Consider the following 17,623-nt stretch of genomic DNA (forward strand, 5'->3'; position numbering starts at 1 on the left):
GCACAGACCTCTCTTATATCAGTAAGAATTTCAAGTACAACTAAAATTTTGGTGTTGATTTAGCTTCAAAGTAACTTGTAGTTTCTGTGGATTGTGACATCTGGTCAAAATCAAGATGCTGTGTAAATTAATTGCTGCACATCCAGTTCTCTGCCATAGGGAGCTGTTTCAAAACTTCAGAACTTCTACTGCAGCTGTCACTGTACCTGTCTAAGAACAATTTGGTAAATGGGTTTTCTAGAAAGAGGAAACTGACTGCCTTGGGTAACGTTTAGATGAGAGTTAGGCAAAGGTTATGTCTAGAGAATGGCTGCAATTCCCTAAAATTTGTTAAGGTTTTTCCGACAGTGTGCAAGTAGTTGTGCAAATATACTAAAAGATAAATTTACATCATGCTTTTTATGCACTGCAATTTCACTTTCTTGTAGCTATTTGGTTTTCATTAAAAAGGGCAACGTGGAGATTATTCATTAAAGGGAGAAACACTACATTATTTTATTATGATTAAAGATGTATGAAAAATTGCTTCCTGGTGTTTTGAGTCTTTAATGCAATCTTAGAGAAGGGACTGATTAAAAAAGCAGGCAGAGAGCTTTACTTCTGTCATGTTTCTGGTCTTGACCCCTTTCTTTAACTAACATCAGAGGCAATGTTTGGATTCATAAAAAATAGGGAAATGGATCACTTCTGTCAGTTAATAGTGACCCTTACTCAGATTACCTTATTCCCTGCAAATTGACATCATGTGTGTATAACATCTGTACACAGGTGGCTCAGTCTCAGTTGGGATGGAACTTGGAACTCTAGCTGTCTTGAGTCAAAATTCTTGAATCATACATTGCTCCTCTTGTAATAAATAATACTTCAAAATCAACTGATCAAGTAAGGTGTTTTGGGTTTTTTTTTTTGTTTTTTTTTTGCTTCCAACCCTGAATTTATTGGCTAATATTAATGAAAGCATAATCACTGTTTGCCTTAATAGTAGCAGAGAATGCCTTCAAAATCTTTTTTTTTTTTTTTTCTGAATCCAAATAACCAATAATGTTGCACTGCTTTCTGGATCAGGTGAGCATAATCAAGCAAGAATGTTCTTTGAAGTGAAGGCAGATGTACAGCTGTCATCTTGTCTTAAAAACAATACGGGAAATAACATCACTTGCATACTATGTGAAATAGATGGAAAGTACTGGAGAAGAGAACTGAGTTGATCTCTCACATCTGAAGAAAGGCACACAGAAACACAGTGGAGACTTTAAAAGTGCAGGCATACCAGAAAGTGGCAAAAAATAACACTAAGCTTAACATACTGCCTAATATGACCTCTGGTTACTGACTTGGCTGCTGTGAAAAATTTGTTTGTATATAGATTTTGCCATGTGCCAAAGAGCTGGCTGAAGCACATGTCAGCTCTTAAATTTTGTTTCATGAAATTGTTTCATGGTTTTTTTCTTCAGACACCTCCTCTGGGTTTATAGGCTCTGTAAGAACTCTGCCTTGCTGAACTGTACTCATGAGAAATGTTGTAGGAAGGAGAAGTATTTAAAATACTTCTGAAAGTGGAACTAAACAGAACTTTATGTGGCTAATGTTAAGCATGAAGTGGAAAGAAAGTGGTTTTAAGGGTGAGCCTGGTTCAGAGTCTGCCTAAATTATAGTTCCTTTCATGTAGGAGTTCAGAGCAAAAAACAGAAAACAACTGGAAGGTAGCTGGAAATGGGAAACACAGGAGGTGAAACACTCTCCTGGCTAATAATGGTCTGCAGGTTTGTCCGCAAGTATCCCTTAGCTCAGTGCAATGTGGCAGGTACTTGTGCATCTTAAGAGCCACTGAGAAGTGAAATGAGAAATACTGTGAAAAAAAATACTGTGAAAAACAGTAGTGCTTTAAATCTTGAAATTATCTCTAAAATGTTATCAAATTATTTTCCCGCCAAATTTAACTATCTGTCTGAGCCTGGCCTCTGCAAAGCTTGGCACAATTCGCTGTCCCAGATCTGACTGATCCTTTACAACAAAAATTAAACTTGCAATTATGTATGTGTTTGAACAACTGCAAAAAATGACTGAATGCATTAAAAATTAGCAGAGGCCAGATTGCTTGTTTTATTACTTCAGGTAAGGGAAACTGAAACTATGTAGGACTGACTTAAATCAGCTTTACCAGAGAAGAGATAAACTTTGCAAATGTAGCAGAGCTTGAAGACATGAGTTAATGAGATGTAAATGTACTTCAAAGCCAAATACATGTTCAATAGGCTAAGACTAGGCTGAAGCTTTATAGTAAGACACTAGTTAGATCTCTGTCAAGGCTTTAATCATATTTGCTCCATTTATGACATGAGAACTGCATTTTTTCCAGCTGTTCTCTTTGTTCCTGCAAAAGTCTTTCTCTAATTCTACCACTAGTGACCACTTCCAGGCAATGACAATGCTTTGGCTGCACAGTTTCCTTCTTGAATTATGCAAGGCAAGAATTTAGACTCGAGAACAGCATTTGCCAGTTTTCTTTGTTTTTCTTTGGGGATGAATACTGGCTCAGAAACCAGTTGTGTAAGTGAACGACTAATATATCTTCAGCAGTCAGTAGAGAAATCTTCACCACTTGACTAGTCATGTCTTTAAGTGCCATATTATTAATAGCAAATACATTTTACATAAGGTACTTATATAGTCTTGGGCCACATAAAAAACAAAACATACAGGTAATGTACAGAAAAAAAATGATAAAAGATGCAGATGAGCAGGAAGTCATACAGACTGTCTGTATTTCAAAAATGTTCTTAAATGGATAAAACCAAGTTCTTCCAGGTTCTTTGAGGCAGTTGTGATTTAGAGACACTGCAATTTAGTAATTCCTATTTAGTATTTCTTATTTACTATTCAAATACACCCTTTTTTGTTTTGTTTGTTTTCCTCCAGTAAGAAACTACAAATAGGATTTTAAACTCAAGATGAATATTTCAGTAACAGAATGAGCCCACTTTGCCCCTTCACTAGCTCTAGATCATCTGCAGTTAAACCAACAAAGCCTTGTCCTAAAGCCTAATGCAGCCTGATAACAGGAGAAGGAGCCACAGAACTGAGCAGCCCATGCAGGCTGGAGTTACTTGGTTACTGCTCATGTTTTCGCCTGAGGTATGTGATTCTCCAAATTGCATTATAAAGGAGTATCTATGTCCTTCTTTTTATGTATGCTCCCTTGCACAGGCTTGTAACATGAAAGCAATATAAACAGACCTATCAGCAGGAGCTCCTGAGTCATCTCACACCTCTTATCTAAAATATGTAGGTGTTAAAAAAAAAGTTTATGTAATGGTAAATGCAAACATGTTATGTCACCTTCATTAAAAAAAAAAAATTGGTAGCTTTCCATTGTTACTCTGAGTCCCATAAATCCTCACATGGCACAAAATACCAAAGCATCTGGAAGAGTTTCATATAAAGCACCTTTCTTATCTAAAGCCCCTTTTCTAGCCAAAACCTTTAATAATTATACAAGACAAAACTTTGTAAGGCCCGTTGAGACCTAACCCAAACAACACATAGGTGTTGTCTTTATTGAAGGCTGCAACTTTATCAACTGCAATAAGAAACAATTAAGGAAAAGCCAGTGACAGCCTGCACAATGGAGTAAATAAATTTGCTCTTGCTTACTTAAGATTGAAAATAGGTCTGCCATTGTCTCAACTTACAGAAAATGTTTCTCCTTAATGCCTGCTGTTCTTCGCTTTCAGTAAGGCAAAATTTGTACCATGACCGGAGAAGTGCTGATTTGCAAAAATGATAGCAGGGGATTCTAGTCCTGTGTAATCCTGTAATGAAGTTTGACTTCAATACCTAATTTCCAGCTTTTGCTGAGTAGCAGTGAGCAGAATCAACTTAACATACTCATCTCCAGGCTTTTTGCAGCTTAACTATTTCTAGCTGCCTTCAATAAGCTACTCGCTACAAGTGTGCATGTGGTGGGAGGGTGGCACAGCTCTATTTATTTCAGCCAAAAAGCACACTCAGGCAATTGGATTCAGACTTTTTTAATAAATTAATGTCATTCAAAATACAGTGCCAGAACATGATGCAGCTGAACATGCTAGTAAGGTTTGTCATGAAGCACCTGTGTTCGTGTTAGGTTGGCGGCACCCCGCTACTGCTAGTGGTTCCTGGGATTAATGCCAGAGCAGCACTAGGCATCTGCTCTCCTGCACACACAGCACAGGATATTCCTGAAGTTGCTTCCCCCCCCACAGTAAAAAACCTGACAGCTAAGGGATACCTATACACAATCACACTACAGTAATGCTTGTTATTAAATTAACAGAAGATAAAGACCTGGTTAATCCACACTAAAACTTCGTTTTACAATGGAAAAATACATCAGCAGCAGGAAGTAATATACATGAGCCAATGTTACTGTAATACAGAATGTGGAGGCGTTTACTGATTAAAGCCCCACATAGACCCGCACTATGAGGGCTGGCAATTCCTATTGCAAGCCCAGCAACTTAAGTCCACACCTGGTAATCTACCAGCTGCTTGGAAGACCTGTATTCTAAATAGACAGGTATAAGTTAGTGAAAATAGAATACATGCACCTCATCATACAGCTTGACTGAACCTGCAGTCATTTTGCCCAGCATGTTACCATACAATGGAAGATCTACCCTTCCTACCACAGGTGTAGATCCATGGGATTTGTTTCTTTTTCTTTTAATGGCATTACTATACCAACATAGATATTAGTATTTAGTAAGTGCAGCACAGTCCTTTAATTAGGCCACACTGACAATTATATAACTAGCACTTAAGTAGACTATCCAGAAGTAGTTAAAATGTAACTGGAAGATACTTTCAAAAGAGTTGTGACATCATCCTAGAAACAATAACTACTTTTTTTCTTAAGCTAATTTTCCTGAACCGAGACTTTGTAGAACTAGAATTCATTCTTTAGACAAGTCAGATGCTCAAGCTCATGATATACATATATTTTTCTCAATTATTTGATAATAGTATTTGAGATTATGGAAGCATATCTGCTCATTTCACTAATTCATACTGAATGGCGGCAAGTGTTAGGTAGGGCATAAAAATACAGCTCCTGAAAGACAGCTCTGAGATTTCTGTCCCCAGACCTGTTCTTTCACAGCCATTTATTTCTTTTATTATTTTATAACTGAGCACAGACTCAGTTGTGCAGTCTCATTTGGGAGCTATACAGGTGGTAATGTAACCATCTCCCCATCCAGCTCAAATTCATCAGCTCCGTCCGGTGAGAAGAGATACGTTGGAGGTTTCCACGGGGACTCTTCAAGGCAAGATGGATACAGCTTTCCTACAGTGCACCGGAAGTCTTTCCCCAAGTCCCACAGCACGCGTTCTGATATGTGCTGCCTCAGGAACCAGCGGTCGAGTTCCAGGTCATACTGATAGGTGGCATACTTGGCTCTCTCGTTCATGTGGGTCTCCCGTATAAAGACACATAAGGAATTGGAGATGACAACGGCCCTGACGCACGGGTCAGAATAGCGCTTGGCAGGGATGTTGGCTGCCATCCTCCATTCGTTTTTATTCACGTCGTAGATCTCCACTGTTACGGAAGACCCATCCACAGTACTGCTGGGGAGCCTTATCCCAGAATTGCTGGCAATATGCAGTCCTCCGATATAGAATATCTTATCACCAAAAGCAGCAGCTGAGGCAAAACATCTGCTCGTTTGCCGCATCGCCATCTCCACCCAGGCGTCCGAGCGGGGGAAGTAGCAGTACATCAAGTTGTGTGCCATGACGTAGATGCAGTTGTGAACCGCCACGGCCGTGCTCCACTGCCACGCGCAGGGCAGGGGGCTGACCATGGTCCACTCGTCCTTCTCGGTGTCGTACCTCTCCACGGTCCTCCTGTTGAGCTCCCCGCCGACGCTGTCCCCCCCGATTGCGTAGATGTACCCTTCACAGCACACCAGGGACGGCTTGATGCGTACAAAGAGCATCGGCGTCTTGGGGAACCAAGTGTTCTGCTGCGCATCAAACCAGTAAAAGCAATTCACAGTTCTGAAGGCAGCCTGGAGTTTGCTGCTTTTACTGTGATTGGTTTTTGTGTTCTTCAGAGGAACTTGCCCACCTGCTATATAGATGTCATTATCGGGAGTTACCAGCGTCCCAACCTTATGCAAGTCAGCGGGAGGGTTGCAGAGTTTGTAAACTTTCTCTGCCTGTGGGCTGTAACAGACAGAAGAGTAAAGACTACCAGGGTTTTCAGCAGCAGCTTCAATGAATATCATCATCTCCTCTTTTGTCATACCAAGTCTGGGCTTGAAAAATTTGGGCATTGATTTGTACAGTCCTTGCACCACCACTGATTTATCATTAGGTGGCAAGCCTTGAAACCAGGCTCTCTGTGTTACTTCTGAAAGTGCATCGATCCGGATTTGGCTAAGAACAGAGGACAAATACTGCGAGCGTGATTCCGTGTTGTACTCCAGCCATAACATAGCAGCCTCACGCACTGTCTCCTCCTTTTCCACATTTAAATTGTCACTGCTTAAAATATCTATCAGTAGATCATGTGACAGTTGCATGAAAGCCTCCTGGTGGTACACAGCTGTGAACTTGTGCTCCACCATTCTTTTAGCACTCTGTTTTAACTCTTCGCAGCTGAAGAGATCAGCAAAACTTAACAGACGCACACAATTTTCTGCGTTAATTTTTTTGATTAAGTATTCTCTACATCGTTGTAACACATCATCTACCTGTAAAGCAAAGAAACACATGAAGCATTACACATACAGTCTATGCTTTCACGTAGCACCAGAACATAAAGTACCTGCGTCTGGTGTTGAACAACACAGTTCAGGCACGGAATACTATACGTACAAAAAAACACAGCAGTGACTCACTCAACTGCTTCATACAGACCAAGTACACAACGTGATTATGTCTGCTGGCAAAACTAATTTTCTAAATGTTAGAAGTACACTGGTTTACTTCCAGCCTTCCAAAGGGACTGTCATGCAAGGAGGGATAGCTACATAAAGCAAATTTGGCAAGCAACTGCTGTCTACACAGAACAAACAGAGCAAAAGTGTTTTGAAATTACCAAAGAGGAAAGATCTTTTAACAAGATAAAGAATAAAGTGGTTCAGAGATTAGGAGCTGTTATTTCCTCCTCTAAACATTCCTACCTGTAAGAAGCAGGCAGTTTCATAGAGCTGCTCTACTGTGCTGTCGCTTATTGCCAGGTTACCCGTGTATGCGTAAGTGATGATGATCTGCAGAGTGGCTGCATCCACATTCCGCAGGTGTACGTGTGTCTGTTTGCTCTCGCTCAGCCCGCTCATGAACATTGCTCTGAGGAGAAACACATATTAAGACAAGGATCAGCAGTGAATAATCTTAAACAGTCACCTGTAAGCCTTTGGTGATTACACTCCTAAATGTGAACAGTCCTTTTGCAGGCCTGTTCACAGGTGTTTAGGATTTACCTTAGGTTGGCATCTACTATTTACGATAAAACACTTGGACAGAACATGAAAAGAGTAACATCAGTGCCTTCTGCAGAAATACTTTATATTCATGCAAACCCTTCTGTGTTAATCAGCAGACAGCATTAATGATTTTGGAGTTTTAATGGCACGATTTAAATATTTTCTATGATAGGTGATAAGAAACATCCTCCAAAAAACACTGTTGAAACATCCACAGCTAGATTTTAGATTCTAAAACAAAAGAAGCAGATTTATGTAATGGACTGAGCTAAGTAATATCAAAAAGGATGCTCCTCTGGGAGGAGAAGAAATGGAGCAAGGACTAGCACTCTATGAATTATTTCTTATATATCATTCATCATAACATGCAGTAAACTTCAAATTTGCAGGCAAAAATCAATAACAGAAAAACCTATCAGATCTAATCTGTGAAAAAGAGTGAATATTTCCATTACATCTTTCTGAAGAAGACTAGAAAGGCAATTTGAATTGTTTCCTTAATGCTTCACACACCTCTTGCCCATCCTGGTATTTTAATTGTAACACAGTTAAGAACTAACTGCAGTCTGGGACTATAAGCTGTGTACTTGTCTATTTTCTTAAAACAGGGGACATTGGTTTCAAGAGCTTTATATTGATTCAGGTTTGGTATTTATGGTTGTGCTAAAAATTCAGTTCAAGGCTCTTCATCTTTCTTTGGGCTTTTAATTTTTTTAGGAAACCAGGTATGAGAGAAGTTCGAAGGGACAGTGAGTGCACCTTTTAGTCCTGCTTCTGGGTGCAGAGGTGAAGGGGACATGGAAGTACACTCCCTAAGCAAAGCCATTCCAGAAAGCATCTGATACAAAAGACATTATCCCATCCCCATTTCTCTGTCTTTTTCTAAACTCCTCAACTCAGGGCAACTTGCATTTTAGGAGGGATCACTGACTAACTGAGTATCAACTTGCTGTGCAGCTATTTAAAAATAAGCAAAAAAGTACAAGAGGGTACAGAGACTCATCAGAAAGGAAGAGAGGGAGCTGTTGGAGGCTCTGGCTCTTGCTCACACTGCTGAGCCGCCTGTGCTGGAGCAGGGCTGCACATCAGACACAAAGATGGAAGGTAAGCTGGCTGCAATCACACACAATGGCTGGATCACACAGCAAGATGCTTTGCTTTTCTTCCCCCTCCTTCAGGGCTATCAATTTTTCATAATAAAGCTAAATTTAGGAAGCTGGGCATCTTTTTGTAAATCAAAGTAGAGAAGAAAAGCAGAACATGACAAAACCACAAGTTTGATACTTCTTTTAACCAGTGCCAAAACCTCATTCCATAAATAATAAATAAACACATATGAATAAGAGATTTGACTGCACATTCTGATGCAGCACACTGGGTGGACTCATGACAGCTTTCCAACCTTATGATTAACCACCCACATTAAATCTGGCTACATTTGCAGTGGCTGTTATTTTACAAATTGTTGGAACTATGTCATCTGCACAGGGCCAATGGTAATAATTATTATCTAGTGATCACACAATACTTGTTGCTAAAAGTTGGACCAGATTCATCTGAGATGAAAAAATAAACAGAAAAGCCAGCAGGGACAAAAATTTTCTGTATAAGTAATAAATTAATCCTTCCACAGTTTTCTACAAGAAAGGAGGCAAAGTACAGAAAACATCTCGGATGTGTTCTGCATAATGAGCCGGTCTCAGGAAAAGCAGATTTGTAAACTTTCCCGTGATTGAACCGGAAAGAAAAGTTACAATCCCTCCACAATGCATCAGGAAGGTAGAACATGCGTGGATGTCACTCAGACTAGTTTCAAGCTTCAAAATTCCTTCCAGACAGGCAGATTAATTATATTATGCTGCCAACAAAAATGATTAATCACGGCAGAAAACTCATGGTGCCTCATCATCCAGGTCTTACTATGAAGGCATTTGCAAAAAGTGGTAGCATTTAACATATTAATAGAAATGTTTTCAAAGACCAAGACCGGGACATTTGGAAAACAAGAGCTAATGAACTAAAAATTTCAACAGTATCTTGCGGGGGGGACCATGAAACAAAAAAAAGACCCCAAACCACACACACTTGCATTGCCACAACACTCAAGGAAGGGAAGAGTTTCTGGCTTTGCTGAGCAGGGAAAACCAGATGATTCAGAAAAGAAAGCCATGAATTTGCACATCAATCTCTACTTTTAGCAGATGCTTCTACTAAGAAACTGCAGTTAAACATGACAATAGAATTCCTGCAGCCAAGTCTCAATAATCCCTTGTTATCCCACCTTGGGAAATAAATTAAGTATTTTAAAGATTCAGTGTAAGAATAAGAAATTTACTAATTATTCAGACTCATTTAACTCCCTAAAGAAAATGAACCATCACAAGTGTGATTTTCCTCCCCACACTCATCTAAGGAACTACAATAAATATCTAGAATAAGTCCCAGGAAGCCAGAAATTTTATTTTACTCTGTGTTGGAAAGTAAGGACATTTAGGTTTTGTACATAAGTTTCTGATCTTTAAGTCTCTGTAAGACATTGTCAATCAATTACTATTACACTCAAAACCAGGTACCACAGATTTTATAGCATTTGAATACTTACCTGAAATATGAGCTGCACGTTGCAAGAACCATCTTATGGCAGGGAAATTCAGTGCCCTCAACAATCAACACTATGTCAGTTAGCAACTGCTGTTCATAAAAGAATTTTAACTGCTCCAGCAAGGATACAGCATACTCTGTATTTATCTGCCTCTCGTCCTGGGTAGACATGACTGTATTCCATTAATATTTCCAGGACCAGAGAGAAAAGTCAAGATCTCTTCACCAAAGAAAGGTCAGCAGAGTGTTTCTGAAGTAGCCAGGAAAAAAATGGCAGGAGGTCTGCAGCCTTCAGAAGTGATACTGATAAAAAGGGCAGTGTTATCTTGAACTGCTGAATCAATGTTTCAGACTTTGACCTCCTGTTAGGTCATCATGCTTTGACTTGATGTCCCAATCTGTTTGGAGACTTTCAAGGGTGTCTGCAGAGCTCCCGTTGAGATCTATGACGCAGCAACTGAATGAACAAAAGTGAAGTCTGAGGTAGATTTTGTGGTAGCATCTCGTGATCAGTGACTGAAAGCAGGAAAATAAAATTAATTTACATTTTGGAAAACCTTTCTTAGTTAACTCTTAGAAGTAATTGTCTAATAAGCATTTCTAAATTAGTACTTCATCACTTGCAATAAAACCCTTCTAAGAAAAAAAATGTAAACAACAAAGGTATCTAAGAGAAATGAAAAGCAGAGGAGTTTGTACATTAATTATCATATGACCTAGACTCACAAATTAAAATTATTTATTTTGTCAACACAGCCCCTAAGGCTGGGGAGTTAAAACAAGGTTCAGTACGACTTCATTCCTCCTCAAGAATTACCCAGATTTCCCACTGAGTAGACCTGTGAATTTCATTCAACCATTGATAAGACAGCCACTTTTTCCCCCATTTCTACATTAAATAGTAAGTTTTTCTGCTTCTTTGTTTTTGTCTACTGAAAGCTTATCAGTACCAGGCTACTAAAAATACAAATGCAGTAATTTTCACATTCCATCACTTTCCAGCTAAACTCTCAACATCATTATCAGCCTGTTTATTTCACCTTTGGCATTCTAGTAGAGATGAAGCAGAACTAGCAGTAAGTAAAAAAACCCCAAAAACAAACAGAACAAAAAACCCTAAAAGTCTTTATTTCCAATGCATATTAAATTCATCTGCTCAAGGCAGAAGGGCTTCACCTATTAATATTTCACATTCCCTTGTTTTTCCTTCTGAGTAATTTCCATACAGCCAGGTAAGGTTCACTGCTGCAGAGAGGAGAAAAGAAAAACAAGGAAATAATAGGAGCAAAGGGATGCTGGAATAGCAAGGCTCAGAACACCTACAGTGGCTGCCAAGGTCTATTGTCTTGTTTGGACATTTCTCCTCTTAAAAATGGGGTCAGGTTTTATTTCATCTTCCACTTGAACAGAAAAACCTAATTAAGAATGGGATAGTTGTGACAGTAAAATTACCATCATAATGGACACTGGAGTACCACAGCTATCAACTGCTTCCAGATTTATTTAATCTTGCAACCTTCTTCTGCATTCCAAAACTGAGGAATAACCAGGACATGTTTGTCTTGTGTCTAAGATATCACTATCACTACAGTTCATGATGAACAGAGAATGCAGAAACAACTTGTGTGAAATGACATTCCTTAAATTCCACACAAAAACATAAGATTTAGTGTAAGACCAAGACAGTAGAAATACCTGCAAGCCACACCAAAGATCTACTGTTTCAACAGAGCCCTGCCTGTAATACAACTCAGAAAGAGCTGTCTTTCAACATTCACTCACTTGAAACAGATATGCTTAATTAATGCCACTTTAATTACTACTAATTTAGTGTCCCTGATCTTTTTTCCTTTTTCAGTGATAAACAGACACAAACAAGAATCTCAAACTCTTGGTTTTCCCTATTTGCTTAACTGGAAAACAGTCCAGCTAGTCAAACCCAATGCTCACTGTTGAGGTGAAGGCAATTAATTAAGGAATACAGAAAAGGCTTTGATAGGTGGGGGAAGGAGTAGATATTACTGTGTGCTACAATAACAGATACTAGCACAAGTCTTGACTGAAGACCTTCAAGTTTCAGGTAACCTCTGAAGTCACTAAACCATAAATATATTGAGGATATAGAAATACTGCTCCATCTAAAGCATGACCTTCTGCCTCAGGTCACAGCTTCTTTCCACCAAGACATTGTGCATCTCATCTCTGCACTACTGCCCACCCTCCTGGTACTCTGGGAACACTCACCATGCAACCCAATCCATTGACAGATTTTGCACTGAACTTTAAACAGCTACAGAGACACACAGACTCCCTACGTGTGTTAGGCCCACGGAAATAAATAGCTTGTGGCTCTGCTGGTATCCTGAGTCTCTCTACAGCATTGTTTTTCCTGGCTTAGGAGTAAAGTTTCAAGAACAATACAAGCTGGTGGATTAAGCTCTGTTTGGGCAGAGCATCAGTAACACAAAGCTTTAGCAAAAGAACTCATTGATAGCATAACTTCCTTTTCTGATGTAACTGTAAAGAATATAAATATTTTTTGATAAACAGGGAAAAAAAAAGAAAACTAATATGCACTGGTTCAGTCATTAGGTACCAGAACAAGTCAAGGATGCCATGGAGAAATTGATATACACCTGCTAGTAAGATTAAAGACATTTTTGGCAGAAAGCTGCTGACAGTCAATAACTGAAAATGCAGACCTGTTCAGCAGAAGACAAGTTGAAACTGTGAAATTAATTACTATAAATAACTGGAACATTTGAGTACGACCCTCAGTAGCAGAAAAGATTGAGGAGATGACAGGAGTCCTGTTGCAGAACATTTATGTGATGTGGATCACCTTTGAACCATACATTTACAAAGCTGGAGCCTTTGGTTTACAGAAAACCATCTGTCGTGTACTCAGGGAAGTGCACATGGTAGGAACATGCTACATACACGATCCCTGTTTTCCACATCTATACTGTTTTGCTGCCAACAATAACCATTTGCTAAAGAACAAAGTTTTCTATTTGTCACAAAGTCAGGACTCACATCCCATTCCCTTGTAATGGAAATAAATACATCAAGGATCTCTGAATTACTGGTCCAAAATTGCCATAATTTATATTGTCATTTGCCGAAGAGAACTGAATCTGTTGAAAACATTAGGTAAGTGGTAGTAACATCATTTAGTGCCTGGAAAATCATCCAAGGTACCTACCTCTCTCACACCTCTTTGGAAAGTTCAAGAAAATTTTAAAGGAGATACTCTCCTCACTTTGAGGCTGAAAAACTGAGGCACTGAAATAAAAATTAGCTTGTCCAAAGCCATGTACTTCTGAAGGAGGAAAGCAAGAGGCTGAGCTAGTCCCAACCCAACATCTCTCTCATTGCGCTGTGCCTGGTTGCATACAGTCATTGGCTCTGAGATAAATGAAAAACTGGGGACTTGAGAAAATGTCTACAGATGCACTACTGTCTGCTGGAGTCCCAGTAACTATGCAGCAGAGGACATTTCTCATTTATGGATTAAAAGATCTATGGCTAAAGTTAGCTTTATATCCTGAACTGAAATTTTGATAGAATAAAAATAACCCCTGAATACAAGATCTAGGAATGAGACTTTCCCCTTCAATGATGTCACTGAAGTGACGATTTTGTTCTGGGTTGTTTCTTGGAAGCCAGCTATCCAAAACAGGACTGGCAGGTAGCTGCTGGAAGGCCACAGGGTGCTGAAACCATGGAATCACTCGGTGATACAAAGTACCTCCCTATCAAGCTGGAGAGCAACATTAAGTAACATGTTGATAAGAGGGTTTGTTTTTAAGTAATTATTCCTTTTTACTTAAGTAGTTTTAATGAGGTGGCTTGTTAACACTTGTTCATGTACTTCAAATCTGAATGAGACCATTCAGAAAATTAGTCATCAAATGTTAATGAGTTATGGGATAGGCTATTAATTGCCTTCCTTGAATCTGTTTATTTTCTGAGGTCAGGCAAAGATTGATAGAGATACTGCACTACAGACGTGGCAGTGGCACTACCCTTCAGTGTGTAACATGGAACAGGTATACTGACTATTTCCAGTTTGGTAGAGAAACATATAAAATACACAGATATAATATTCTTGAACTGAAATTATTAAAAAAAATTATTTCTTTCCCACCTAAATTATACGAAGGGAAAAAGATATATAGGCATCTTTTGTTTGGGGGTTTTTAAAGAGATCCTGATTCCTTCTGAAAATCCCATTAATTAGTCTGCCAGATTAGATGCCTAACTTCCCATAAAATGGTGGGAAATATGTAAAAGATCTATGAAAGTGTCACAGGTTCCCATCTGCATCTTCAGCCATCAAATGCCTCTTGAATTCCAACTTCACTAACTCAAATTCACACTTTAAAAAACACACTTCATTTTCCATATGTCTGAAGAAAAAAAACAAAACCAAAAAACCCAACAACACAAACTTATCTCCCTGGACATTCAATTTATTTAATCTAGTTCTAACTAATTAAAAAAAAAAAAAAAACCCAAACAAATAAAAAACAAACTTTAAATACTACTTTTGTGCACTTTTAATCAAAATCCTATTTCCACCCAAGGGCAGCTTCATCCAAATCACAAGTAAAAACACATCTAAAGAAGTGAGTCATTCACTATTTTTAACATAATAAAAGGTCAGAATTTAGACCTGAACAACTGTAAGCCAAACTACACAAGCCTTGGTGTGTGGAGACAGCAATCCTCCCAGCTAGCAACACAGTATCCAGCTCAGGCACTTCAACACTTGGTTACTATGAGGGATATTCTGAGTTACAAACTTAACATACCAGCTAATAGCAAGTGGGAATGCGAGTACTAAAACTGATTACAATCAATTATGCAAATCGACACACCTAGCCAACAGATCTCAAAGACAAGAAAGAAAGAAGAAAAAAGGAGTTGGAAGCTCTAGATTCTTGAGTAATGTATCAAATTTGCATCCTTGGCAGTGAGTAAGAAATAGGTAATTGATGAAGCAGTTCCAGACTTGGAAGTTTTCCTCTCTTCTAAAGCCATCAAAGGTGTCTTTGATAGCACAGTAGTCCACACAACTGAGGACATCAAGGAGATTCTAAGGCAGCAATGTGAAATTTCACTAAAAACAAGGAAAGGTTTAATCCTACAATGTTAACTTGAAAATGACTATTCAATTGGAAACTACTACTATTTTCCATGCACATTATGCTTGGGAGGTGAGTTACAACTTTGAGGTAGGTGAGTTTTCTGAAGCTACACAGAAACTAGAGACTAGAAGTGTCAGACTCCATGTTAACAGCATGCTTGGTCACAATGCACTCCTGTTTTTCTGCTCCTAAAGGAAGTTATACACTAAAGGAAATACCTGCTCTGAAAGAAAATTAGCATTTATGACATGATAAACCAACAGCTTGGCAACTGGACTTCTGCGCTGAGCACAGGTAGTTTCCATCCCCAAGGGTGTTTCTGTTTTGTGGAAGACTTGACCTGTTTTGGAAAATTAACCTTTGAAAAAAAAGTGGGCCATGGATGTCTCCAGTAAGATCTAGCCATGTATCCTACATATATATATTTTTTTTTTAACTACAGAACATTAATGAAGCTAGTGTGTTTTATGTAACAACTTAAATTCCAGTTTAAAAGTACATGTCATTTTCTTAAATATTCACTATATGACACTTAACTATAAATTCAAGCATTTCAACATTAAGAAATTAATTAGTCATTAATGTAGCTTAATTAATTGTAAGTTAGTGCCTGAAAGGTTAAGTCTTATAATGGATATCATACTCATGCATATAAAATTTATTCTCAAAGCACAACACTCAGTAAACTAAGTAAGAAAAATTTTAGGGTTTGTACCAATTCTGGTCTGCTTCATAATCACATGACCAAAACAAAAAAGCCTGCTTCAGCAAAAAAAAAAAAACCAAAAAAACAACAACAACCGTCTGTCTAAAATGTAGTCAAAAATATTAAATAAGCAGCAACATTTTTTCTTCCTCTTTGGACTGTTCCTGAAAGACGCTGCTTACACATCTTTGAGTATAAAGGGATCTCTCTACTCGACACACAAAAACATTTTGGAAAAAGGTGTGACACCTATACTCAAATCATGAGACTACTTGATGTATACATTTACTATGCAATGTAATTAAATTAAATACTAAAAATTACCTATTCCTCCAGATAGATTTCTGAGAAACAAAACTATACTCAGTGTGCATTTTAATAATCTCTGAAATACATCATCTGAACAAAATTCACGTAGCTACAGCCCTAGGTGAGCTCACAACAGCACACAGCCTTTCAGCCCATTATGAACACAAAGTAGATATACATGATGTAGAAAAGCCAAGCTGGGGCTTTACAGTAAAGCCTCTAAAAATGCACATGCTAAGTACAGCACAAATCCGTCTCTAAATCATAATTAAAGTTATTTCAAAAGCAGCAGGTATTTATCCCGTTTCATAGCAGAAATAATGATAAACGCCGGGAAAATTTGACTAACGTCAAAGCGATACTGTCTGCTTATTTAGTCCGGAAAAGCATACTAAGAATTATGTGACTCTTTAAAGCTACATACGACCACGGAAGCCCACCCTGGTGACTGCCGGTGCCCACAGAGTACGTATGCACAACTAGATGGATCAGCAGGGAACGCAGGGGCAGCTACCAGGAACGGCAATGCCACCACAGCGCTCTTCTCCTCCGAGACTTCCCAGTGCGTGTCCCTCCGAGCGCTGCCAACACAAACAGCCAGGTTTCACGCATCCCCACCTGCCCAGCCCAAGGGGAGCCCCGCTACGCCCCGGCCACCACCACAGCCCCCTCCCGCCTGCGGGACGCGGCGGTGCTGGACTAGGGGAAGGAAAGACATTTCTTCCCTCTCTCCGATGCTCAGGTGCGCCGTCCTGTCCCTGCACAGCCCTGATCCCTTTCCTGCTTCCCCCAGAAGGAAGGGGGCACCTTCCCGCTCCTCCAGCAGCGCCGCACTCCGGGCTTAGGAACGATCCCGATGGCCTCTCCTCCCCTCGGGTCTCCCGGGAGCCGGCCCTGCCCGAGGGCGCGGAGACGGCCCCCGCTGCCACCTCCGGCGGTGGCCGGCGGGCCCGGGCGGGAGCGGCCACGGTGGGAGGGGGCGGGCGGGAGCCGCGCCCGCCCGGCGGGGGGAGCGGCTGCCGCAGAAGCCCCCACGGGCGCCCCCGGGACCGAGGCCTCCTCGGGGCGGCCGCTTCCCCGCGGGGACGGGAAAGGGCCCGGCGGCCGCGGCGCGGCGGGACGCGAGCGCGGGAGCGCCGCCACCAGCGCCATCGCTCCCCCCCACAACCCCAACCCCTCCGCTCCGGACAAACCTCCGGCGGCCGCTTTCTCTCGTGCCTGGCCGTCCCGACGGCGGGCGGCCGCGGGGAAGCGGTGGGGGAGGAAGAGGATGCGGCGGCGGATTCGGTCTCTCTCCCAGGCTGCGGAGGCGGCGGCGGCCCCTGGGCGCGCAGGCGCTGCTGCTGCTACTGCTGCTGCCACCGCCCCCCCCCGCCCCA

At 40.4% G+C, this 17,623-nt stretch overlaps 1 protein-coding gene across 4 annotated transcripts; it reads right to left on the reverse strand.

The window, feature by feature from the left end:
* Positions 1-4,015: 4,015 nt before the first annotated feature.
* KBTBD2 (kelch repeat and BTB domain containing 2) lies at positions 4,016-17,614 on the reverse strand. Of its 4 annotated transcripts, none has more exons than XM_041407730.1 (4): positions 17,438-17,614; positions 10,078-10,592; positions 7,173-7,338; positions 4,016-6,740 (listed from the first exon to the last, which is right to left on the reverse strand). In XM_041407730.1, the coding sequence occupies exons 2-4, from the start codon at positions 10,245-10,247 to the stop codon at positions 5,205-5,207; spliced, it is 1,872 nt and encodes a 623-aa protein (XP_041263664.1). In that variant the 5' UTR covers positions 10,248-10,592; positions 17,438-17,614; the 3' UTR covers positions 4,016-5,204. The 4 variants fall into 4 exon arrangements, with proteins under 4 accessions (XP_041263664.1, XP_041263665.1, XP_041263666.1 ...); XM_041407731.1 differs by lacking the exon at positions 17,438-17,614 and adding an exon at positions 16,685-16,866; XM_041407732.1 differs by lacking the exon at positions 17,438-17,614 and adding an exon at positions 16,669-16,866.
* Between the last annotated feature and the right edge of the window lie 9 nt (positions 17,615-17,623).

The sequence above is a fragment of the Onychostruthus taczanowskii genome, unplaced genomic scaffold (genome assembly GCF_017590055.1).
Source record: "Onychostruthus taczanowskii isolate IOZ18803 unplaced genomic scaffold, ASM1759005v1 scaffold28, whole genome shotgun sequence".
Lineage (NCBI taxonomy): Eukaryota > Metazoa > Chordata > Aves > Passeriformes > Passeridae > Onychostruthus > Onychostruthus taczanowskii.